Source organism: Gadus chalcogrammus, chromosome 1, assembly GCF_026213295.1.
Source record: "Gadus chalcogrammus isolate NIFS_2021 chromosome 1, NIFS_Gcha_1.0, whole genome shotgun sequence".
Lineage (NCBI taxonomy): Eukaryota > Metazoa > Chordata > Actinopteri > Gadiformes > Gadidae > Gadus > Gadus chalcogrammus.
In genome coordinates, this window is record NC_079412.1 from 22,203,801 (window position 1) to 22,228,366 (window position 24,566).

Sequence of the window (24,566 nt, forward strand, 5' to 3'; positions counted from 1 at the left end):
CACACACACACACACATGCACACACACGCCCTCCGACTCACACACACACACACACACACACACACACACACACACACACACACACACACACACACACACACACACACACACACACACACACACACACACACACACACACACACACGCACACACACATACCTCCCTTTGGCCATGTATCTGCTGTACCCAAGCATTACAGTTTGCTGCATACATTACCTGTATGTTGGAGATGCAGCCATACTGGTCATTGGATATTAGTTTAATATCATATTTATAAGCAGGAATATTATTAGCAATATTAAAATAATGGCAACTTGGACTTGAACTTGAACAGACTCGGATGGTCATCAAATGTTTTCGGTGAAACACGATTGAGCTATTTTTAGCAATATATATAATAACTCTTAGTATTTTCATCTTGTTTTGGAGGCAGTGCTACACATTGTCCCTGCTACCTAATGACCCCTCTTCTTACCTCCGGCTGTTGTGGTCCCCAGATTATGTCCCCAGCATTGAGTGTTACAAGTATAACAACATCAGGCCCCCCTACACCTACGCTTACCTCATCAGATGGGTGAGAACTGATTGGTCTATTATATGGTTTACTCTTTTTTATTTTGGTCATGTTTTATGTTTAACTTTGACCTCATCAAAATTAAAAAAAATCAAAATCCAAAAGGTTTTTGTTTACTTTAATTGTACGTATTTTATATCCTTTTGATTTTCCTATGACTTACATTAAAAAAAATTATGAGATTGTTCAAATTTGCAATATATGAGTTACCTTACCAATCTACTTCCACTTATTATTGATCCAAATGTTGTCCATGTGCAGTCCATCCTGGAGTCCCCGCTGAAGCAGCGCAGCCTGAATGAGATCTACACCTGGTTCTCCACCATGTTCTTCTACTTCAGACACAACACGGCCACCTGGAAGGTTCGAGATGACTCCGGGTGACCTCTTACCCCCCACCCCCCCCCCCCCCCCCCCCCCCCCCAACGCAGCGCTCAAACAGTCACTATATATGTATGTTAGGGGAGAGCACCAAGATGTAATAATCCAATAGCTGAAAACAGGCTCCAAACCATGTATTTTCGATCAGGCCAGGGTGTTTCACTCCCACGTTGTCCCTACACCTGTGGGCGTGGTCACTCTGACTCTCTCTGCCTCTGCGTCCTGTAGAACGCCGTGCGCCATAACCTGAGCCTGCACACGTGCTTCGTGCGCATGGAGGGGGGGAAGGGCGCGGTGTGGACTGTGGACGAGAGGGAGTACCAGCGGAGGAAAGGACCCAAGTACCACAGGTACCTCACAATCACTACAGTGGAGATTAGAGGTACTACAGGTGTGTTTAGAAGCACTACAGGTGTCTTCATTTACTGCTGGTGTTTTGGGTTTGGTTCTGAGATATTACTGGTGGGTTTAGGAGTAATACAGGTGTGTTTGAGTATTTGATTATTTAAGGTGTGTTTAAATACTACAGGAGTGATTAGTTGATTAAATCAACTACGTGTAAAAGTACCACAGGTGTGTTTAGTTAAATCTTTCAGGTGTGTATGAATACTACAGCTGTGTTAAATTCATTATGTAATCCAGGTGTGTTTAAATACTACAGGTGTGTTTTGTTCCTTTAGTCCACCAGGTGAATTTGAATACTACAGGTGTGTTTAGTTCATTTATCCTACAGGTGTGTTTAAATACTACAGGTGTGTTTAGTTCCTTTAGTACACCAGGTGAAGTACTCCAGGTGTTTTACATCTACTGCAAGTGATTTTAAATCTGAGACAGAGTGAATAAGAAACCCTGTCTTTCCTCCAGGGACCAACCCGGGAGTTTGATGTCACCTTACTCACATTTCCGACCTGGAGAATCGTGAGGACGTTGTGTCCACTGGTCTGCAACGGTTATTTTCCACCAGAAGAGGGCGATTTTACGGCGAATTATATTCGGACAGTGCGGTGGCAAATTTGCGTTTCTATTAACGACTATAACTATGATGGGTTTAAAGAAGCTAGGGTCGAATATCTGGAGGAACCAGCCAGAGTAAGCTACCTTTGGAAAGTATCCATCCGGAAAAATCCCATCCTACCTTCAGGTCTCCCTCCAACGCTACTACCCAAAAATACTTCAAACAAATGACTAGCTCGCTAGCCTTAGCATAGATCTGCCTAGCCAAATTTTGTCAATTTCTTGTTAGATACATTTTTTAATTCATTGCCATCGGGTTTTAGAGAATGTCAACAATAATAAAAAGAAGCTTGAATAAATTGCCTATCCAAACTTTAACCCTACATCTTTACCCTGACCATAACTTGAATATCAATCTGTAACCAGACAATTTCAGATTACCATTGAATACTACCTACATGTAACCATTGCAAATCAATGACCTAATCGTAACCATTTCTACTAATTGTATAAAAGGGGAAAATAACCATTAAACTGTATATAGTGAGCTATATTCAGACTTGTTTGTCAGAAAAGTAATAAAGCCTATCCAAACACCCCAGGAAGTGAATACAACAATGACTTGTGTGAATTATGCTATTATAGAATCTCAATCTTTCCATGAAAAAGGGATGTTTTAGTGAACAAAAGGGAGCCAGATATGACCTTATAAGATTTGTAATTTAACAGTAATTCAGTTCCCCACTGTGAGCCTACGCAGAGAATCCGCTAGAAGTTGGGGCGAGCTCTGTGATGTGTCCCCGGTGTCCTAACTTCATCATGGAAACTGTGAGCCACGCCAGTTTCAAAATGACCGAGCTAAGCATTTCTATATTTAAAAAAAGAGTAACTTAGATACCTATGGTCTGATTACTCATATACGATCATTTGTCTAGTCGATCCAGTGACAGGAAATATTGAACATAAAGGAAGTGATGTCCTTTGAGCACATATAAAACCGTATCATAAGCAATAAGTTTAAAAACATTCTTCCTCTTTAGTTTCTCCTTGAGCTACGGGTCTGTTTCACAACCTAATATTTCTTCCTTCTTTCTTTCTTCATAGTTGCAGGTTATAGTCTGACATATCTCCCTTTTGCATGATTGAAGGGTTTGTACAGTAGCTGCTAATAAAATGAACCCTTTTTGGGGGTTTTGGACAGGATCTCGTTACACGTCCACCTCCAGATGTACAAAACAGGTGTCCCTTCCTTCCTATACAAAGAGCTGGAGGCGTTGGTGGAAGTCATGCTATCGTGTCTGTGTATCCAGACGGCATCAAAGACACCTCTGGTAGGACGAAAGTACAGGTTGGTATAAATGTCAGTGTGAGTCAGTCTTTGGGTGGTTCTCCATGGTGGTGCATGTTTTCGAGAACGCATGACCTGGATGTTGATAACAAAAAAAGAGAAAACCAGTTCGGAGTTTTTCAGGGGATTTCAAATTCATAAATAGGGTTTGCAGGTTTCAGCCACCGAAATATATGTTCCATGGTGTCACGACTCAACGCCAAGAAAGTCATCGTTCTGTCAGATAGAAACAATTAATATCAGGTTCAAAACACACACTGGATATCCAAGATAATATCTGGGACACGTAGATAGTAAACTTTCTTTTTTTTGACATCTCTTTTTCACAGTTCAACACCCACTCTTAATTAAGTAGTCTGAGGGTGTAACATTACACGTTGAGACCGACCTACCAGATGATGGTGTTGCACTCGTGGCAGCAGTCCTCCATGAGCAAGGAGAGCTGGAAAAAGAAAATGTGGAAGGAACCATACAGTCCCATTATTTTCCGTTGAGCCAGCACTACATACTCAAACAGATGTCCCTAATCCCATAATGGGCTGCTTTCGCCACACTGACATATCGAATGCACATATCAAAGGTTGGGTTAGCCGCACTGGTGTTGAACTAGGCCTACTTGTGTGGAACTAGGCCTACTTGTGTTAAATACAAGGGCACCTACTAAGAACAATCCCTTTTTCCCTAAAGCTATGTCTCAAAATAGTCCTACTTGTGTCAAACGATACAACCCTGTGTTAAACAGAGCTCACGAGTGCAACCAGCCATTCTGTTAGAAAATAATACAATACTGAACATGTACAATACTACTGGATGCCCAAATGCTTTCAGTGGAGTAAATAAAATGGCTAATCTTTGGCTATCTTTGGATGGATAAAGGTCTAATTTGTCAGTCTATAAAGCCGTTTTGCAGGGAACCTAAACTATATAGTGACAGACTGCAAAATTATAACGGTTATTGAAACGCAATCCTGATTGGAAGGTGGTTGATTGACACGTCCATAGGATCGATGTGCCGCACACACCTGCATCAATTAGCCTCAAGTGTCCTGCCGGAAACCGATCTGGCGTTACAGTGTCGCTCGCTGTTGCGTTTGGATGATGGAAGTATTGGATTGCGTATCCCTAAAGTCATTCTCCTGTGTTTTCCCTCATTAATCGTATCATGCTGCGATTCCAACAAAAGCTTTTTTTTTGGAGGGGGGGGGCGGTCTCCTGTACTCTTGTGTACCAGTCCAGTGTCCATCCATCAACGTCTATAGACAAGGGCATTCATTCGCCCGGAGATTCTTGGCATTCCCCGGCCCGAGGTGTCCTTTCTTCGGCGTGACAGGCTGTGTTGGACTGCACAATAATGTGGAAACTTCTTCTAGACAGCCATAACAAAAAAGCCCCCCCTCCACGGAGTTAAATGGCTTCTAGTGTAGCTGTGAACTGTCAGGGTCCCGAAGCCCTGCCCATCCCAGGCATGGTGTGAGAAACCCTCCAGGATTACGTCTCATCCTGGCACGGACAGGGTTAAATGGTTACGGTCCACTTGATTCTTCCCGATTTGTAGAGGGGGGGGAGCTCGCTTTGTTTCAGTCAGGGGTGTCATGGAGAAAGACGAAGAAGTGCGGAGAAGTGTTCGTGTGGAAACACCTGCGGACATGCTGCGGAACTTCTGGACGTGTCACACGTTGGGTTGAAGGAGTCTGTTTGACGCTATATATTTATATATACATATAAAAAAGGTTTATTACTCAGAATTGGCAACCAACATTTATTTTTTATTTTTTTTTACTTCGGAAATACGAGACGGTGACGTGATTAGGACCACCGGGTTGATAAGTGGATAAGGAGAGCGGACCGGAGGAAAAGTTGAGTGCGTTCACGGTGGGAACCGTCGAAGAGCGGGTTTAACGCGGAGGTACGAGGCACCGCATCCTTGCAGACCCCGAGCAGAGACCCGCTCACCGCTCTGAAGTGAGTTTCTGATTTATACCTCAAGCCCTGAACCATCCATCATCATTGTTTAGAGCACGATTCACAGTCGTTGCATGGTTTATTTAGGCCTGTCGACTTTACCTCAAGTAGACCTACATTATTCCTACGCACATATCAAACCTAGTGATGGAACAATGAAACGGGTTTGGCCTCTGACTTAAGATTGTTGTGGTTGTTTACATTGTAGGATACTATGTAGGGCTATTACAAATGTTTGCCTGTTATTATAAGATAAGCGATAAATTCAAATGTCTTTTTTTTTTGTTGCTCTGAATAGCTTTTTTATTGTAATGTTTATCCTGTAATGAGTGAAGCCTGAAGTGTTTATTATTCAGGCTATTAAAGGAACATCGTTTTCTTATCAACTTGGCCATGAGAAAATGCCAGAGGGATATTTTGGTTTTGTTTGCATAATGTTTAAAAAATGTAAGAAAACAGAACAAAAATGTAATGAATGCCCTACGGCCCACTGATCTGTCAACTCAAAGAATAAGGTATGAACAAGAAGCGGCAGTGATGAAAGCCCATTATTTATAGGCCTATTATTTATAGGAAAACAGCGATCCGCAGTTCACCTTGGTTCATCCCTTCTCACTTCTCACGTTTTGTTACACACTGCCTGTAGTGTGACAGATTCCCACAAACCAGAAAAATCATGCCCTTAAGAGGGATTTGTGGCATTCTCCCAAAATTAAAATAGGAAAAGTCAGACTTGTGGGCTAAGATCAAGTGATTAAGTTAGCTGCTTAGAGAAAGTGTACTTGAGTCTTACTCATGATCAGGCTTAGTGTGTCTACAAAATGCCAGATTACAAATGTTCTGTTCCTAAATTGGCACACACAATTCAATCATAAACAAATAAAGTTGTGGTAGTTTTACGACTGGAAAAACATCTATAAACTCAATTCCTTCTTCAATTGACGTGGGGAACCTTAATGTGTCAAACATTTTCTGCAGCTGTGTTTCTTCATGGACAGGACAGTGAAGACTGAGGAGAAAGTGTGTTTAAACAGCAAGAAGTTGACGTGTGCCATAGGACCACAGATTGGTATTGAACCTGAGATGTTGATAGACACATCATCGGCATGGTTAGCCCCCCTGCGGGTCAAACGAACAGCGCCCACCCTATCTGGGGGTCAGAACCTCAGGCAAGGTCTCAGAATAGTCCGAGACCGTCAGAGATTTGGTCAGTTTGATATTACCCCAATAAAGGATGTCCGAGAAGTGTGGAGCTCGATGCGTGATCCAACTCGAGCAGGGCTCAACCCACCTCAAGGGGAGGTTTAAGGGGGGATCGGGCCTATCTTGAAGGCTCCCGGGAGCCTTTGTGTGGGAACCATCGAGTCCTAATTACTGCGCCATTCCCCCCCCCCCCTACGAGTCATGAGACCTAATGGGTCCGCGGTGAATCCTGGGATTTAGGCAGCGCTCCTGACGGCTATGGGGGAATTACTTTGGGTGGAGTTGGTTTGGAGCGCTGCCAGCTGGCTTACTGTATGTGTCGCCAGCTCCTTGATGTGCTTTACACACTTTTGGGTTAGCATAACATGGCGTGGCAGCCGTTCTCCCGGTGCGGAGATGAAGCACATCTCTGTCGGCGGCGGGAGATTAACATTCTTCGTTTGGCCTCCGCGCAAAACACTTTTCCACACGTGGGATTAGATTCACGAGGAGTCGTGGACCTTTTGCCTCTAAGACCGCGCAGCGCTTCTGATATTCTGATGTATAGATGTTTAGTTTTTTTTCGTTCATTCGAGTCATTTAACAAAGCCCATTTCTTAGAAGCCTTGACAACAATGAAGTGATTCTTGTTAAAGACCTCCTCTATGTATTAAACTACATAGTAGCCTCACACCGTCCTGGGGAATCGTCCTTGAGCGTGTTTTGCTGAGGAGAGTGTGTGTGTGTGTGTGTGTGTGTGTGGGGGGGGGGGGGGCTGACAACACATCGGCCCCCCTAAGACCTGTTGCCATGGCTACCTGTGTAAGTGTGGCATCAGGGGTCAGCTAACGGCTTTGTGTGTGTGTGTGTGTGTGTGTGTGTGTGTGTGTGTGTGTGTGTGTGTGTGTGTGTGTGTGTGTGTGTGTGTGTGTGTGTGTGTGTGTGTGTGTGTGTGTGTGTGTGTGTGTGTTATGTCTTGACAATACAGCCCACCTCAAAAATGGCATCAATGAATGCCTTGTTTTAAATAAATAAAAATGAATAATGTTACTTAGTTATTGACTTCAAGCAGTTAATACACAAATGTTGGCATTTTTAGATCGACAGCCTGATTCAAAACTGAATTTCAAATTTTGGTTTGGATTTTGGTTTAAAATTGACATTATGTGCCAAATATTCTTGAAATGTATGTTTTTACCCTCTGAATGATATGCATGAGAGCCCATTTTCTTGACTGAATGTGTGCGTGTACTATGAGAACCACAGAGCATTCCATCACTCACTCACTCACTCACTCACTCACTCACTCACTCACTCACTCACTCACTGACTCACACTGAATGTGTAATTTTGACCAGCAAATATTTTCCCTCAACATAATTCCTCTAGTTATTGATCACCGTGTGAATGTGAGTGTGATCCCTTTTGTGAATGTCCTGCTTCAGCAGAATGGCTGTAATCTCTTCCAGACATTAAAAAAGCGAAAGTTAAATATTGTTAAGTAGTCTATTTAACTCCGCTGGTAGAGTACAGTATTAACATGACATGAAGTTTGAGGGTACAATTCCCATTGAGGGCAGGAAAGTTTAAAGTAGCAGCATTTCAAGATGGGTTGGATAAACATGTCAGTGCATTACCCTACTTGGGACTTTGCTTTCATGTTTTAAAGTATATTCCTCACTATTTTCACATCCACATCTTCCCATCTTATAACTCTCTTCCCACCCATCGCTGTCACTTGGGTCTGGTCATTTATACTCGCTGCTGGTTACTACCCTGAGCGGTATTTTGCTCTTGGCTATAAGCATTCTTCAGAGTAATAAACCCTGTAGTAAACTACCATGTTTGCGTTACACAAGCTTACGCACTGTGTGACCAACAGAAGGCGTGTACAGTGTACACATGAACCTTGTTTCCACTCCACTCTGCTGTCAGACGGCAGAGAGTACAAACGGATGATGGAGGCGGCCTCCTCCTGCCCCTGCCAGCCCTGGTTAAAAGACATCCCCGACATTAGAGCGGGGCAGCTTTGAAGACAATGTCTGATAACGAGATCTTAAATGCATTGTACTCAACGGAGCTGTTGCATGATCACTTGGACCCTGGCCTGAAGCTGTCTGAAACCATGGGCCACGCACACACTTTTCATACAAAACAAGAACCGTTATTTCTCAGAGGGAGATAACTTTAACTATTTCCACGTATCTTAGAAGATCATATCTCATACATTGGCCGCGTGTGTGTGTGTGTGTGTGTTTGTCCGCCTGTGTGTGTGTGTGTGTCCGCCTGTGTGTGTGTGTGTGTGTTAGTGTGTGTGTGTGTGTGTGTCCATCTTACGGGCTTATTACGTACTATTAATACGGCCGCGGCGTTTGCGCCGAGGTCATAAAGCATGCGTGCGCGTCACGCTCTTCAAAAGCAGACGCGGCTCGGCTTCCGCACGCCAGAATGTCACCCCCTAATCCCCCCCCCCCCCCAAGGCGGCGGCGGCTTTGACGGCGGGCGTTATTGTCCGCTGGCGTCAACGGCACCATGTGAGGAGAGATACTCCCTCAGCTGTTCCCGACCGCAGGATATGAACTCCCTCCCAATTCTGGATGGCTCCTGGATCGCCACCAATGGCAGAGCCTCTGTTCATCAGGTGGTTATTAGTGGTGGGGGGGGGGGTTGGAGTGCGTAGGGAGGGGGGGGGGGGGGGGGGGTGGAACATGACAGGGGTGCCCCATATCTGGAATGCACTCATCCCTTTGTTATCCCCCAAGGCCTTGTTGGTTTATTTTTAGCTCTGTAGTTCTTCAGCGGTTTGTCATATTTCACGTCAGCAGCCGTACCTCTCTCTCCCTCCTACTCTCCCCCCTTCTCCCCCCTTCTCCCCCCTGCCTCTCTCTCCTACTCTCTCTTACTCTCCCCTCTCTCCCCTCTGGTTGTAGGGTTTTCATTTTGCTAAGGCTGAGGGGCATCAAACAGTAAAACAACACGCAACATGAAGGAAAAAGGGGTTATTGTCGCCACACCCGATGGAAGGGTGCGGGACGGGGTTTTGGGGGGGGGGGTGGGGGTGGATTGGGGGGGGAGGGGGGGGGTGCCATCAAAAACAGCTGCAGCGTATGAATAGCATGGAGAATAACTGTAGCAGCGGGGAGAGGAATGACGCCTTTATTGTGCAAATGACGAGTGCAAAGCACAGGGAAACAGGTGTCACAATACGGTTGGGGGGGGGGGGGGGGGGGGGTAGTAGGGGCATAAGCAGGGGGCCGGCCAGGGAGATTTGTGCGGCCGGGCAGCAGGGGTGAAGCTTGCTTTAATGGACCCCTGCTCATGTGGTGCAGCCTTGGCCACGATGACAGGGCCTCTGCTTTGTGGTGTGTGTGTGTGTGCGTGTGTGTGTGTGGGGGGTACTGGGATCTCTGGGGGCAGGATTTACAAGCAGGCACAAGCCTTGGCAGGGCGTGGGGTGGGGGGCTTTGGACCACCACGCGCATGAATACGGGGTGACGTTTGCGCCCTGCTTTTGTCCTGTTGTGTGGGGAGAGCCCGTCGCTGAAGGCCCTCGGGTCGCTCAGACACCACGGGACATAGAGAGCCCTGCAGACCCCCCCTGAACCCAGCCAAGCTTTATGATAGGCCGGCTTCATTATAGTCCAGGTTTTATTATAGTCCAGGAGGTTTTATTATAGTCCAGCTTTATTATAGCCGGCTTCATGATAATCCAGGTTTTATTATAGTCCGGGTTCATTATAGTCCGGCTTTTATTATAGTCCAGGTTCATTGTAGTCCAGGTTCATTGTTTTCCAGGTTCTTCATTATTGTCCAACTTTATGGTAGTCCAGCTTTATCATAGTCCTGGTTCCTTATTGTCCAGGTTTTGGTAGTGGTTTGTTCTTTCACCTTTTAGATTTTGGATGGTATATTTATATTGTAAATCTTTCGTTGTCTAAATCGTTTACAGTTGCATTTTGAATGTGAAAGTTGTTTTAACCTTTCAGGATTTTATAGTTTTATATCGGTCAATCCAGGGTTTTTCTTGCCTATAATAATGATTCATAATAATGTCATAATGCAATGACGTATGTTTTTAAATATATAACAAGAAAAGCTATTTGACATGGCCAGACTATGAAACCGTATCCCGGTCTCGTCTTCTCCTGGCTCTTACTACTGACGATGGCGTCAGCTGGAATTTATAGCACAACATAGTATCGTACATTCACTGTGGAAGCAACGCTCGGAAAGACGACTCAGTTGCCGCACTCAAGGAAGTTATTTGAGTTACTCAACATGGGGAGAGAGAGGGAGAGATCCTAAATAACGCTTGATGACCTGTCTCTGTGACAATGAGTTGGTTGACCACAGTTATGTTGTATTCATTATTATTTTTGCAAAGCTGAAATCGTGCGGAGGAAGACTTGGCGATCCACCTTCACTCTGCAATTCTGTCAATGTTTACTCTGCAGTCACTGTTCAGACTTTATGTCATGTTTATTGGAACACTTTGCACTTTCTCTCTGCTTTGATCTTGTCGTGGAGTTGTGGGGTAAAACACATTGTAGTTGTAACTAAGACGGAACGATTATGATGATGATGATGATATCAATAAAAAACGTGCGTTGGACTGTGTAGTGTTTGAGGAGCGGATGCTTTATTTCGTAAAACCTGTAACATCCCCACCTAACTGAAATGTCACAACACAAAGTTGTTGATGTTGGAGGGAGGACGGACAGGCAACACCCAAAGGGAAAACATCCGTCGTTAGGTAACGACCAGCACTTTGATTATTCTGTTTAGTTTGCACACAGTACTTGTGTTAACCACCGGCTATTAGTCTACCTGGTTTGATGAAGGGTCTGGAACTGTTTCTCTGTTTCTCTTTCTCTGTTTCTCTGTCTCGGTGTGTCTGTCTGTCTTTGTGTCTCTCTCTCCTTCTGTCTCTCTCTCCATTTTGACTGTCTCTCCCTCTGTCGGTCTCTCTCCGCAGGTATCTCTCCCTCTGTCGGTCTCTCTCCGCAGGTATCTCTCCCTCTGTCGGTCTCTCTCCGCAGGTTTCTCTCCCTCTGTCGGTCTCTCTCCGCAGGTATCTCTCCCTCTGTCGGTCTCTCTCCGCAGGTTTCTCTCCCTCTGTCCGGTCTCTCTCCGCATGTATCTCTCCCCTGGTGTGTGTGTCTGTGTGTGGTGTGTGTGTGTGTGTGTGTGTGTGTGTGTGTGTGTGTGTGTGTGTGTGTGTGTGCTGTGTGGTGTGTGTGTGTGTGGTGTGTGTGTGTGTGTGTGTGTGTTGTCTGCCTGCCTGCCTTGGTGTTGTAATTCCGAGCCGGGACGGTGTAAGCTGTCATTTAGCTGCCCATCCCTTCAGCTCAGCCCTGCCGAAGGATTTACTATATTCCGGGCAAACATTCCCCCCCGGGGCCAACAATATCACACTGCAGTCACCTGCGGCTTGTAATTACCGCTGTGAGGGTTTAGTACACACTTAACACACACTCAGCCCTCTCGCTGTTCCCCTACCAACCTTCAAGCACTGCGTGAGTGGTTCATCCTACCAGAAGGAGGTAAACGTTTGGTGTGATCTTCCTCAAGCGCTGGTTAAGAGGGCAACACTGACTAAGCCTTACGTAGATGCCAACACTCGCTGGGCTACGGCCTTCCTGTTGAAAGGGTGACTGAGTTGGACTCCGTCAAGGCTCGGAAACTCAGGAGTCTTTCAAGTGAAAAGATTCGGGCGGGGCAAAATAGAAGGTGGGGTGTAATTTTAGGATTTGATTGATGGGGTGTTTCAGTTGAGGCGCCTTCACGCCACGCTTGCTTCTGTGGTAAAACAGCCCCCAGCTGTGATATTATTGATTAAACCGTTCCGCACCAAATTTGGTGATGCTAATCAGAGAAATGGATCAGATTTGACATGCATTTGACAAGTTCAGGAAATCTTTTATTCCTTGATTCGGGAATAAGAAAACGGAACCGGGTGTGGAAAGGGAAATGCCAACTCAATCCGATTAAATTGTTTGTTAATAATGATGTCACTGGATGTACTCTGCGACATCAGGAGTGTCAGTTCTAACTCTGCCTAGGGTAGAAAGAAAAGGCAAGGGAGGTTTTTTTGTATAATATGACCCTTTTTTTTTTTTTTTTAGATTCAGTGTTCAACCATTGACACGGGTGTCTCTGTATCTCTAGATCTACATTGATTTAACCTTTCTCCTTTAATCCCCAAAGGGAAACGCTGCTCTCCTCGCCATGGCAACCGGCCACGTCCCCCCGCTACTCCCCTCTCTCCTGTACTTTTTGGGATGCTGTGTGTACTGTTGCCATGGTGACTTCCAGGCAGCCCCAGGGTGTATCTGTCCTACAAGGGTAAGATGGATTATTTTCTCCTTCTATGATGGAAAACAGTGTATTATTATGATATTCATTCAAACATACTGGAGGACCCAGTATACATTATAGCAATTTTGAAACATTTGTATTTCACAAGGTCAAAGGGTTTTATCATCAAATGCACAGCATAATAATACAACGTTGTGCTGGAGATTAAATTCTTATGCAAGTCAAGGGTCAACTATTTAAAGAATATAGCAATTTTAAACATACAATACGTTGCACCATAAAATCTAGAATAAATAAAGTATATTTAAAATCAAATCATCAAGGTAAATCAAGCACCCAAAGTACTCAAACTGCAGCTTGCGTTTGCTTTCTGATTGGTTGGACTTCTGACATCTGGCATCAATCAATGCCATTCTGAAAAAACAGTGTCTTTTATCATATTTCTTTCAACCACCATCTTCAAATTGTCTCTCTCTCTCCGAGGATCTCAGGCACTGTTAATGTACATGAACAGCAGTTAATGTATATGCTGTCGGCATGTTCGCGGCTGTATGAAACTCAATGCCCAATGTGAGTGGCTTGTTTTCCATGCACTGTGTACACTGACAGTGTGTTTAGTGGGGACAGCTGCCCCCGACCACGGCACGGTAGGCTTTTAGCAGGTGATGTCGCTCCGGAACCATGTCGGTTTGGAGATGAGCCGGTTATGAAGTCCAACCGAAGACCGCAGAATCATCTGGCTCCACCACCTCTGTCTGACCGATGTTGTCAGACATTGACGACTGCCTCTATATCACACTTTAATCCTGCAGACCCTAAAAGCACTTTTACATTTAGTGCCTCGCATCCACCCATAAACACACACACACACAGTCAACCAAGGAAACAGCCAGACAGCTCTTGGGGAGCAATTAGAGTGAGGGGTCTTGCTCAGGGACACCTTGACACTAAGCTAGGTGGAGCTGGGAATCGAACCAGCATCCTTCTTGTTGCCAGACGACCAGCTCCCGAAAATCCTGAGCTGCTGCTCCCCCCCCCCCCCCCCCCCCCCCCTCGCTCCATTTAATTGCCTTCAAACGCTGGAGCTGCCAACCTGAATGACTGCAGTCATTAGGGGTTGGCACTTTGAGTGTTCGCCTTTCAATCCAGGGTTCGCCTGTTCGAGCCCCCGTGGCGAAGCTGAGAGCCAACCTTTGATGGACTTCCTTGTACTGGGAAGTCCCTTTCACTTTAACGTCAAAAATAGCCTGGATTGGCTTAATTTGTATTGGCTTGACGTGTGTGTGTGCGCATGCCCGTGTCTGTGACGCACACACACACGCACACACACAGTCTCTGTGTGTTTGTGTGTGTGTGTGTGTGTGTGTCCACACCCTCGTCTAACCCTGGCCAGCAGACGGTTGATCTTCAGGATGGATCCCCAGTTTGGATCGGCTCCTGAGAATGGGAGCCTTTTCTAGACAGACGGTCACGCCGACAGACGCGTGCACATTCACCGCCAACAAAAGGTTACCCCACGCGCCCCGCGGTGCCGCCATGTTTGGGATTGCTCCGTGGATTCTGTCTTTTGATCCGTGATGCACATGCAGCCGTTAGGCCACGCCTCCCTGGGTCCGTGCGGAGGACATGGCTGAAGGCTGTCCTGAGAAGACAGTCACATGCCTCATGTAGAATGAATGTTAAGTAGTTCATGGCTATGCAATGTGACTATCAATACAGTGAGGGGGATATTTCATTACTATCAAATAGAAGGTTCTATTTTATAAAAAAAAACTCAAACATCCAACATTTCCCATGCATTTCTAATATGTGTCTGCAAATTATGAGCAGTATTTATGGTTATTGTCAAATGTTTGACCTCTTTCCAGGACGTTCATTTGCTACGGTTAGTGTAGAGTTCAACCAACAGTCCATTTTTTATTCCCTTTGTAAACTCCCTATTCCTCTCCATACCTGTGATGGTGGTGGTGGTGGTATTGGGATGGTTATGGTAGTGTGGTTGTGGTCTTGGTAATGGTTGTGTTGGTGTTGTGTTGCTGGTGCCTGTGTTGGGGTTGATGGGGTTGGTGTTGGTCATTGGGTTTTGTTGGTGGTGGCTGTGTTGTTGATGATGTAATGCTGTTTGTGTTGGTGTTGTTGGTGGTGTCTGTGTTTGTGTTGATGGGGTTGGTGATGATGTTGGTGATGATGGTTTATGTTGTTTGCGGTGGTGGTGATTATTGTGATGGTGATGATGGTGATGATGGTTTGTGATGGTGATGATGGTTTGTGATGGTGATGATGGTTTGTGATGGTGATGATGGTTTGTGATGGTGATGATGGTTTGTGATGGTGTTGGTGATGGTTTGTGATGGTGATGATGGTTTGTGATGATGATGATGGTTTGTGATGGTGATGATGGTTTGTGATGATGATGGTTTGTGATGGTGATGATGGTTTGTGATGGTGATGATGGTGATGATGGTTTGTGATGGTGATGATGGTTTGTGATGGTGATGATGGTTTGTGATGGTGATGATGGTTTGTGATGGTGATGATGGTTTGTGTGGGTGATGATGGTTTGTGATGGTGATGATGGTTTGTGATGGTGATGATGATGATGGTCTGTGATGATGATGATGGTTTGTGATGGTGATGATGGTTTGTGATGGTGATGATGATGATGATGGTCTGTGATGATGATGATGGTTTGTGATGGTGATGATGGTGATGATGGTTTGTGATGGTGATGATGGTTTGTGATGGTGATGATGGTGATGGTGATGATGGTGATGATGGTCTGTGATGGTGATGATGGTGATGATGGTCTGTGATGGTGATGATGGTCTGTGATGGTGATGATGGTGATGGTGATGGTGATGGTGATGATGATGATGATGATGGTGATGATGATGATGATGATGGTTTGTGTGGCCGTGTGGACAGAGCTGCTGGAGACGCGGACGGCCCGGCCCTTCGCCTTCTCCTTCAACACCAGCGACTACCGGATCCTGCACATGGACCAGGACCAGGGCCGGCTCTACCTGGGCTGCCGGGAGTACCTGGTGGCGCTGGACATGCACAACGTCAACAAGGAGCCCCTCATCGTAAGCCTCCGCTCCTTTGAGAACCGCCCTCACTCATGCCTCGTTTACAACGAGCGCTGCGGATCGGTTCGGTGCAACGCGGTTCGCTTATATTGGTGTTTCCACCGCCAAAAGTTGGGCAGGGTCCCAAAGAAGTCACTCCTATTTTCGGTACTCCTCCGTCGGGGTACAAAGCGGTATGAAAGGGTGCCGAAAAGGTGGAGCTACACACGCCGTCCGTTGTTTGGTTGACAGAATCGTCACTTCCGTGCGATGGGGGGGGATAAACACAAACAAACACATTACCCGCAAGGTATTTCTGGCGAGAGCTTAGTTTATTGTAGAAAATGTTGCACAAAAGTTTGCCAAGAAGAAGCCAAAGGATATTACCCCGATGAGTCCGTCACGACTCTTGGAGCCTGCCTTCTGGTTGATCATGAAGATGAACCATGTTGTGTGTCTCTCCGTGCCCCAGATCCACTGGCCGGCGTCTGCAGAGAGGAAAGCGGAGTGCAGGATGACTGGGAAGGGGGGGCAGGTCGGTCCATCCTTCACCCCATTAATATTCATGTCATTCACTGTGCGCTTTGATATGCCACATCAGAGGTGATTATGTGCATTTTTACTGTGGAACTTTCATATCAGTTGACCAGTTATGCTGTTTCATATTTTTGCATATAATTTGTATTTATATATTTGTATGTATATTTAATTTTTTGTATTTGTCTTCTTTGTTTTGATGTACTCTTTGTTTTGTCTTTCTTTTGCTATTCTCTATTTTCATTTTTTATCCTCTTCCTTAATACTTGCACCGTTATCCTGGCTCTTTTGGATGTTTGATTATAAATATAATAGCATCATTCTGAACGTAAACTGTGTTTCTGGACCAGGGAGAATGTGCCAACTTCGTGCGTCTGATGGAGCCCTGGAACCGGACCCACCTGTACACCTGCGGGACGGGCGCCTACAAACCAGTCTGCACCTTCATCAACCGGGGCTGGAGGGCAGAGGCACGCACGCACGCACGCACGCACGCACGCACGCACGCACAAACACAAACACAAACTGAAACGCACACACACACAAACTTAGACGTCTACAAACACACACTCTCGCTCAAACACCTACACGCACACACACACACACTCAAAGGCCTGCACGCACGCACGCACGCACACGCACACGCGCCTACACGCACGCGCCTACACGCACACACAACCATGGCTTTTCCCCACTCATGCCCTCAACCAGGTTATTTCATTTTTCATACACATGTTATGCTGCAGTCTCCATGGTTACGTCCACCCCCCCCCCCCCCCCCCCCCCCCCCCCCTCTGGCTTCTCTCTTCCTGTATAACTATGATTTATAAAATAATAATAACCCTAACCTTGTAACTACTACTTCTACAACGGCCGTGTTCTCTCCGTCTCCAGGACTACGTGTTCAGGCTGGTTCCTGGCCAGGTGGATTCTGGGAAGGGGAAGTGTTCGTACGACCCCCGGCGGGCCAACGCCGCCACGCTCATCAGTCAGTCTCACTCTTTTCGGTCACTCTGATGTGTGGCCTTTCCTTGGTTTTTGTCTTCGGGTCTTTAACATCAAACGCTGTATTGTTACCCTAGCAACAAGCCCTATCCCATGGTTTGTCTCTGTCTCTCTCTCTCCCTCTCTGTCTCTCTCTCTCTCTCTCTCTCTCTCTCTCTCTCTCTCTCTGTCTCTCTTATGTTTCTCTCTCTCTCTCTGTGTCTCTCTGTCTCTCTCACCCTCTGTCCCCGTCTCTGCGTCTGTGTCTCTCCCTCTCTCTCTCTCTCTCTCTTCTCTCTCTCTCTCTCTCTCTCTCTCTCTCTCTCTCTCTCTCTCTCTCTCTCTCTCTCTCTCTCTCTCTCTAGACGGTAACCTGTATGCGGGGGTCCACGTGGACTTCATGGGGACGGACACGGCTATCTTCAGGACGCTGGGGGACCGTCCCGCGGTCCGCACGGAGCAGTACGACTCCCGCTGGCTCAACGGTAGCTCCCCACGGCCAGACCCAGACCAGACCCAGACCCACACCAGACCGACACCAGACCAGACCAGACCGACACCAGACCAGACCAGACCCCCACCAGACCAGACCAGACCCCCACCAGACCCATAACAGACCCAGACCAGACCAGACCAGACCAGACCCCCACCAGACCCACACCAGACCCAGACCAGACCCCCACCAGACCAGACCCCCACCAGACCAGACCCCCACCAGACCAGACCCCCACCAGACCAGACCCCCACCAGACCAGACCAGACCCACACCAGACCAGACCAGACCAGACCAGACCCGCACCAGACCAGACCAGACCAGACCAGACCAGACCAGACCAGACCCGCACCAGACCAGACCAGACCAGACCCACACCAGACCAGACCCGCACCAGACCAGACCAGACCAGACCAGACCAGACCAGACCGCACCAGACCAGACCAGACCAGACCAGACCAGACCAGACCAGACCAGACCAGACCAGACCAGACCAGACCAGACCAGACCAGACCCATGTACATGTAATGATATGATATGAGGGATGGTGTGGGATTGCCTCTGGCCTTGTAGCGACCCGGGTTCGATTCCCGCTTCCTACGCTAGCTGTGTAGCTCCATCTCTTCTACAAGCTGCCTCCCGGTCTCTCTCTTTAATGTTATGTCCATAAGGGCAACATAAATGCCATAAAATCAAAAAAGCATCCAACTTGTTCACATTAGTATCGATTAATCTCTTACATGAACACTCACTCACTCACTCACAACCCTCCTCCCCCTCCTATGGACTGACCTCTGACCCCTAGAGCCGGTGTTTGTGAAGATCCAGAAGATCCCGGACAGCACGCAGGCCAACGACGACAAGCTCTACTTCTTCTTCAGGGAGAAGAGCTTGGACTCTACCGGGGGGAACAACCCCGTCATGGTGTCCCGGGTGGGCCGGGTCTGTCTGGTGAGGACCCCCTTACCCCCTAACCCTAACCCCGTCATGGTGGGCCACTTCTCTCTGGTGAAGAACCTCCGACCTAACCTCCAAAACCTAACCTCCTAACTTAATCCTTTAGCTCCTAACCATCTAACACTAACTATCTAACCCGTCATCTCAAAACAAACCGCTTAAACACTTAGCACTTAACCCTATCTAACTCCTGAACACCATCCACCTATCCCTAACCGCCTGACCCCCAAAAACCTGAGCACCACGATAGTCTGAGACATAACCACCATGGATCAACCTTGACCTCTGGTTTTGACCTGCAGAACGACGACGGAGGTCAGAGGTCGCTGGTCAACAAGTGGACCACCTTCCTGAAGGCGCGGCTGGTGTGCTCTGTAACCGGGGGCGACGGGGTGGAGACGCACTTCGACGAGCTGAGTAGGTCCACCACCAAAGGAATCCCAAACCGCTTTCAGATTGGTTTGCATCAGAGGGCTCCCTCTATAGGTTAACACATGCTATTGCATGCATTACCTCCGATTGGCTGATGTGGTTCCCCGGTCATTGTCGATGGAGTTGGTGGGTCGCACTCATCCTCTGCTTGATTAAACTGGGTTGAGGGGCATTTAAACCCAGCATGAATAAAACCTATTTAAAGGACGGGACAGGGAGCTTGGTTCTCCTTTTAATGGCTGCTTTGGATTAGATTAGATACAACTTCATTAATCACCCGTAGGAGTATTTTATTTGTTGCAACAGCCCAGCAGCAGTGGAAAAACACAGGATAAAAATACAATACAATAAAAATGTAAAGTACAAAACAAAAAGGTTAATGCTAAACTAAATGCTAAAGTATGCACAATACCAGACGAACATATAGTATTAAAAAATAGAAATGATAAAGTGTAAACTCAGCGTTAAGAAGCTGAGTGGAAGCTCCTTATAACACAGAATCTCCTAACCTCTCCAGGGGACGTGTTCATCCTGCCCACGCAAGACGCCCGCAATCCGGTTGTGTACGGTGTGTTCGCCACCGCTGGGTAAGCAGGGCAACAGGAACGCCCGTTTATAGAAGGAGATGTGTTTTTCTTACTTGCGGTGTCCTTTTGGTTCAGGTCGGTGTTTAAAGGCTCAGCGGTGTGCGTGTACGCCATGTCCGACATCAGGAACGTCTTCAACGGCCCCTTCTCTCACAAACACGGACACAACTACCAGTGGACCCCCTACACGGGCAAGATCCCCTACCCCCGTCCCGGCACGGTGAGACCCTGCAGTCGTCTCGGTGTTCCCCTGTTGCTGTGTTGACGCTAAGCCAGGCATTTCACTCGGATCTCTTTTGAAGATCCAAGATTAGAAGTGCTTACTATCGCGGTACAAATTCACAAACAAACTACGACATAAACAAGCAAACGTTCAGCGTGTTGCCCCGTCTGATTCACCTCATTTATTTAGGTTTGAGTTCAGTTTTCTTGGTGTCCGACAATGGCACTGTTGTTTTGTTCTTATTGTCATCTCTGTGTGGATGTTTAAATGATGTGGTTATAACGTTGTGGTTGATGACTTTGTCGTTGTCATCATCAGGTTGTTGTTGACGTCATGGTTTCTATATTGTGGTTGATACTGACATTGTTTTTGTCGGTGTTGATTATGATGCTGTCGATGATGTTGTTGATGAGGACGTTGTTGTTGCGTCAACGTGGCTGTTGCTGTTGTTGTTGTTGTTGTTGTTGACGTGTGTCTCTGTTGCAGTGCCCCGGGGGGACGTTCACCCCGGGGCTGCGCTCCACCAAGGAGTTCTCTGACGAGGCGGTGAACTTCGTGCGGGCGCACCCCCTCATGTACCAGCCGGTGTACCCCCTGCACAAGCGGCCCCTGGTGCTCAGCACGGCGGGGGACCACCGCTTCACCTCCATCGCCGTGGACATCGTGGACGCCACCGACGGGAAGTACGAGGTGCTCTTCCTGGGAACAGGTGAGTCGGGGTGGCTCCGCCCCCGGGGAGAGGCAGGTTGGGTCGGCTCCGCCCCCCATGGAGAGACCGCTTGGGGTGGCCCCGCCCCAAACTGCAACACATTGCACATGTTGCAGAGATTGATACTTAGGCCCAATCCCATTTCTACCCCTTACCCCTTCACCTTACCCCTTCCCCTTACCCCTTACCCCTTACCCCTTACCCCTTACCCCTTCAAAACAAGGGGGAGGGGTAAGGGGAAGGGGTAAGGGGTAGAAATGGGATTGGGCCTTAAAAGATAGTGTGTTACATTGTAGTATGGCATGCACCAAGGCTTCACACAAAACATGCAGACGCATTTTAAGGCCTTTCTGTGTATTTGGCAAGGTCCAAATAGTTGTTTGAATATCACATGTTCTTTCAATTTAGTGGATACTTGAATCCAAAGTGACTTACAACGGATGCTGAGAATACCATAACATTGGAATGACTATACAAGGTATAGTCATATATACTAACAGGAAACGATTTTGTTTCTCGTATTTCACTTTGCTACGGATGTGCTTTGCTTATACTCAGTTAGCATAATGACAGTATCGCATCTCCTGCAATCATGGGTTTGGGTTTTAAAGCACTGTTTAGATCCGAGAGACAGTTTAAGGCTCCGTATTCTGTTTATTATGTTGAACATCTAACTTGTTGTGGAGAAGTACACGGCTAAAAGAGTCTTTCTCCAGATCGGGGGACGGTGCAGAAGGTCATCGTTCTCCCCAAAGACGCCAGCAGCACGGAGCAGCTCATCCTGGAGGAGGTGGAGGTGTTCAGGGTAACGCCGTCAGTTATTTTTCACCATCACTCTTAACCGGACATCACAATCGTTACTTTGAGGCTAACTTTTAACCTCAACTGTTGTGTAACACTTAGTCGTGTACATGTATGGCATGGTACTGTTTCTTTATTTTTTGTATGCTGGACATACTATAACTTTTACTTTAACTTTTTTATGATTGCATCTTTTTATATATATATCCATGGGCTGCTGTAATAAGTTAATTTCTCATGTATGGGATGAAATAAAGTTCTTATCTATCTATCTTGAAGTCCTGCCTATTAACCCTCACTCCGGTCCCCGTTGTTTTCTCTACAGACTCCGACGACGATCAAAACGATGAGGCTTTCATCCAAACGGGTAAGGGACACATTTCGATTCAGCCGTTCAGCATGCACCTCTCCAGGGATTACACACACCAGAGCTCAGCACGTCCCCCTCTGCCTCCGCTGTGCAGCAACAGCTGTACGTGACGTCGGACCGCGGCCTGACCCAGGTGTCGCTGCACCGCTGCGGGGTGTACGGCCGCGCCTGCTCCGACTGCTGCCTGGCCCGGGACCCCTACTGCGCCTGGGACGGGGAGACCTGCGCCTCCTTCACCCCCTCGGCCAAGAGGTCAGGGGTCAAACACTGACGCGGTCCAAAGGGGCTCACCTTGAGCTCCCCATCACCTCCACGCCTTGAGTTTATTGTTTGATACAATTATTGTTTATTAAAAAAATATTTTAAAAACAGAAAACTTTTTTTTTTTTTTTGGGGAAAATTTGATTTTTTCAAGAATGTTAGAATTGTACAATTAAAAAAATTCTCAAAAAAAATTGAATTATATTTTTTACATTCTACAAATGGTCAACGTCTTCTAAAGCGTGTTGTTTGTCGCGTTCCTCAGGCGCAGTAGGAGACAGGACGTGAAGCACGGAGACCCCCTGAGCCAGTGTCGAGGCTTCAACACCAAAGGTACCGTGACCGACGGGACGACACACTCTAGAAACACTCTGCCGCACAGGAAGTCTGAATCCAAGCAAAACACAAACTCGACTCATTCAGTTTATCCGACAGAAACGATAGACGGGAAAACGACAGGAGTGAGACAGTAATGCAAAGCGATGATTCAAACAGCCCTTGTTGAGACGTGTGTCGTGTGTGTGTCTGTGTGTGTGTGTGTGTGTGTGTGTACGTGTGTGTGTGTGCGCGTGTGTGTGCGCGTGCGCGTGCGTCCGGTAGAGAAGCGTCTGCGTGAAGCGGTGCAGTTCGGCGTGGAGGGCAGCAACGTGTTCCTGGAGTGCCAGCCCCGCTCTCCGCAGGCCAGCGTCAAGTGGCTGCTGCAGAAGGACGGCCGCAGGAAGCTGGTGAGTGGAGCCGGTGGCACGGCGGTCCGCAGACACACTGCACTGAAAGCATCCCCTCCCGTTCACTACCACCGGGGACATCACAGGCTTTTTACCCAAAGAGGCTTTTACCCTTTTACCGTCAGTACATTCTAGATGCATGTCATCAAAGGTCCCACATTATACCACCAGGTGTGCTCGGGATTAGCCGTCACAAGCCGCTTTGCAAAACAGGCTTCTTTTGACATCATAAGTGGGCGGGTCCACCTAGATGTGTGCTGGATAGATCAGTCTACCAGCCTACCCAGTGGACTGTAGCAAACGTTGCTCATCTATCCAGCAGCCAACTCGGCGGACAACGGCAGATTTTCAAAACGGCTTGTAATGGCTTATCACACTCACACCTGGTGGTATAATATGTCCCCTTTTAATGACATGCATCCAGATTGTACTTTTTCTCTTTATATTGCACTGTTGAAGGAGCCTGAGACTCAAGAATTTCGTTGCCGGCGACTTTTTCTGTAATTGTTGTGCATGTGACAATTAACCACCTTGGATCCACAATGAGAATGTGTCCTGTGTATCCCCCCCCCCCCCCTCCCCCAGCTGAACCGGGAGCACGAGGTGCTGAAGACGGGCCACGGCGTGCTGCTGAAGGAGCTGGTGCAGGCGGACGCCGGGGTCTACCACTGCCAGGCCACGGAGAACAACTACCGCCACACGGTGGCCCGCATCGCCCTGCGCATCCTGGACCGCGAGATCGTGGAGGCGCTCACCGCCACCGACGTGCCCCCGCTGCAGCGCCAGCCGCACGAGGCCGCGCCCCCGGCCGCCGCCGCCGCCGCCGCCGCCGCCTCCCAGGCGGAGGTGCGTCTCATCGGCCAGTACTGCCGGGCCTACCTGGAGGAGCTGTGCCCCGGGCGGAGCACCAAGCGTACCCACCGCCGGCACGCCGAGGCCGGGGGCTCCGGCTGCAAGCCTGCCGCTGCTGCCTCCTCCTCCTTCCCACGCAGGCTGTAACCACGCCCCCCTCCTCCTCCTCCTCCTCCTCCTTCCCACGCAGGCTGTAACCACGCCCCCCTCCTCCTCCTCCTCCTCCTCCTCCTCCTTCCCACGCAGGCTGTAACCACGCCACCCTCCTCCTCCTCCTCCTCCTTCCCACGCAGGCTGTAACCACGCCCCCCTCCTCCTCCTCCTCTTCCTCCTTCCTACGCAGGCTGTAACTACGCCCCCCTCCTCCTCCTCCTCCTCCTCCTCCTTCCCACGGAGGCTGTAACCACGCCCCCCTCCTCCTCCTCCTCCTCCTCCTCCTCCTTCCCACGCAGGCTGTAACCACGCCCCCCTCCTCCTCCTTCCCACGCAGGCTGTAACCACGCCCCCCTCCTCCTCCTCCTCCTCCTCCTCCTCCTCCTTCCCACGCAGGCTGTAACCACAACCTCCTCCTCCCCCACAAGCAGCCTACTACCCCGCCCTCTCATTCCTTCAGGCTAGCACATGGCTAGCACACGGCTAGCACATGGCTAGCACACGGCTAGCACATCGCTAGCGCATGGCTAGCACACAGCTATCACTAGTCAGACTGTACGACAGCGTACAGTTCAGGCTTGATCGAGAATGCACACATGCTACCGCTGATTTTTCCAAAATGACACCTAACAATGATAAGAGAAGATGAGATTTAAAGGTGACATATTATACCACCAGGTGTGTGATTACAAGCC

At 47.9% G+C, this 24,566-nt stretch overlaps 2 protein-coding genes across 3 annotated transcripts in view; both read left to right on the forward strand.

Annotated features, from left to right (window-relative positions):
• The window catches only part of foxp3b (forkhead box P3b), a 9,262-nt gene extending 5,723 nt beyond the window's left edge, over positions 1 to 3,539 (forward strand). The window contains exons 9-12 of one of the 2 annotated variants that reach the window (XM_056596148.1): positions 498 to 574; positions 836 to 937; positions 1,184 to 1,305; positions 1,820 to 3,539. In XM_056596148.1, coding sequence (XP_056452123.1) covers positions 498 to 574; positions 836 to 937; positions 1,184 to 1,305; positions 1,820 to 1,877 — 359 coding nt within the window. In that variant the 3' untranslated portion in view covers positions 1,878 to 3,539. Of the gene's footprint in view, positions 1 to 497; positions 575 to 835; positions 938 to 1,183 lie in introns of both variants that reach the window. The other variant, XM_056596141.1, reaches the window with a different exon arrangement.
• Positions 3,540 to 4,282: 743 nt separating this feature from the next.
• Positions 4,283 to 23,865, forward strand: LOC130384420 (semaphorin-3F-like). Its single transcript, XM_056592636.1, is given in 19 exon segments — positions 4,283 to 5,219; positions 12,609 to 12,714; positions 12,717 to 12,746; positions 15,645 to 15,805; positions 16,260 to 16,322; positions 16,675 to 16,794; positions 17,219 to 17,312; positions 17,674 to 17,793; positions 18,607 to 18,752; positions 19,061 to 19,175; positions 19,708 to 19,777; positions 19,853 to 19,997; positions 20,487 to 20,709; positions 21,426 to 21,514; positions 21,836 to 21,877; positions 21,975 to 22,132; positions 22,407 to 22,474; positions 22,742 to 22,866; positions 23,452 to 23,865. Coding segments are annotated over 18 exon segments (2,268 nt in total). The 5' UTR covers positions 4,283 to 5,219; positions 12,609 to 12,629.
• Positions 23,866 to 24,566: the final 701 nt, after the last annotated feature.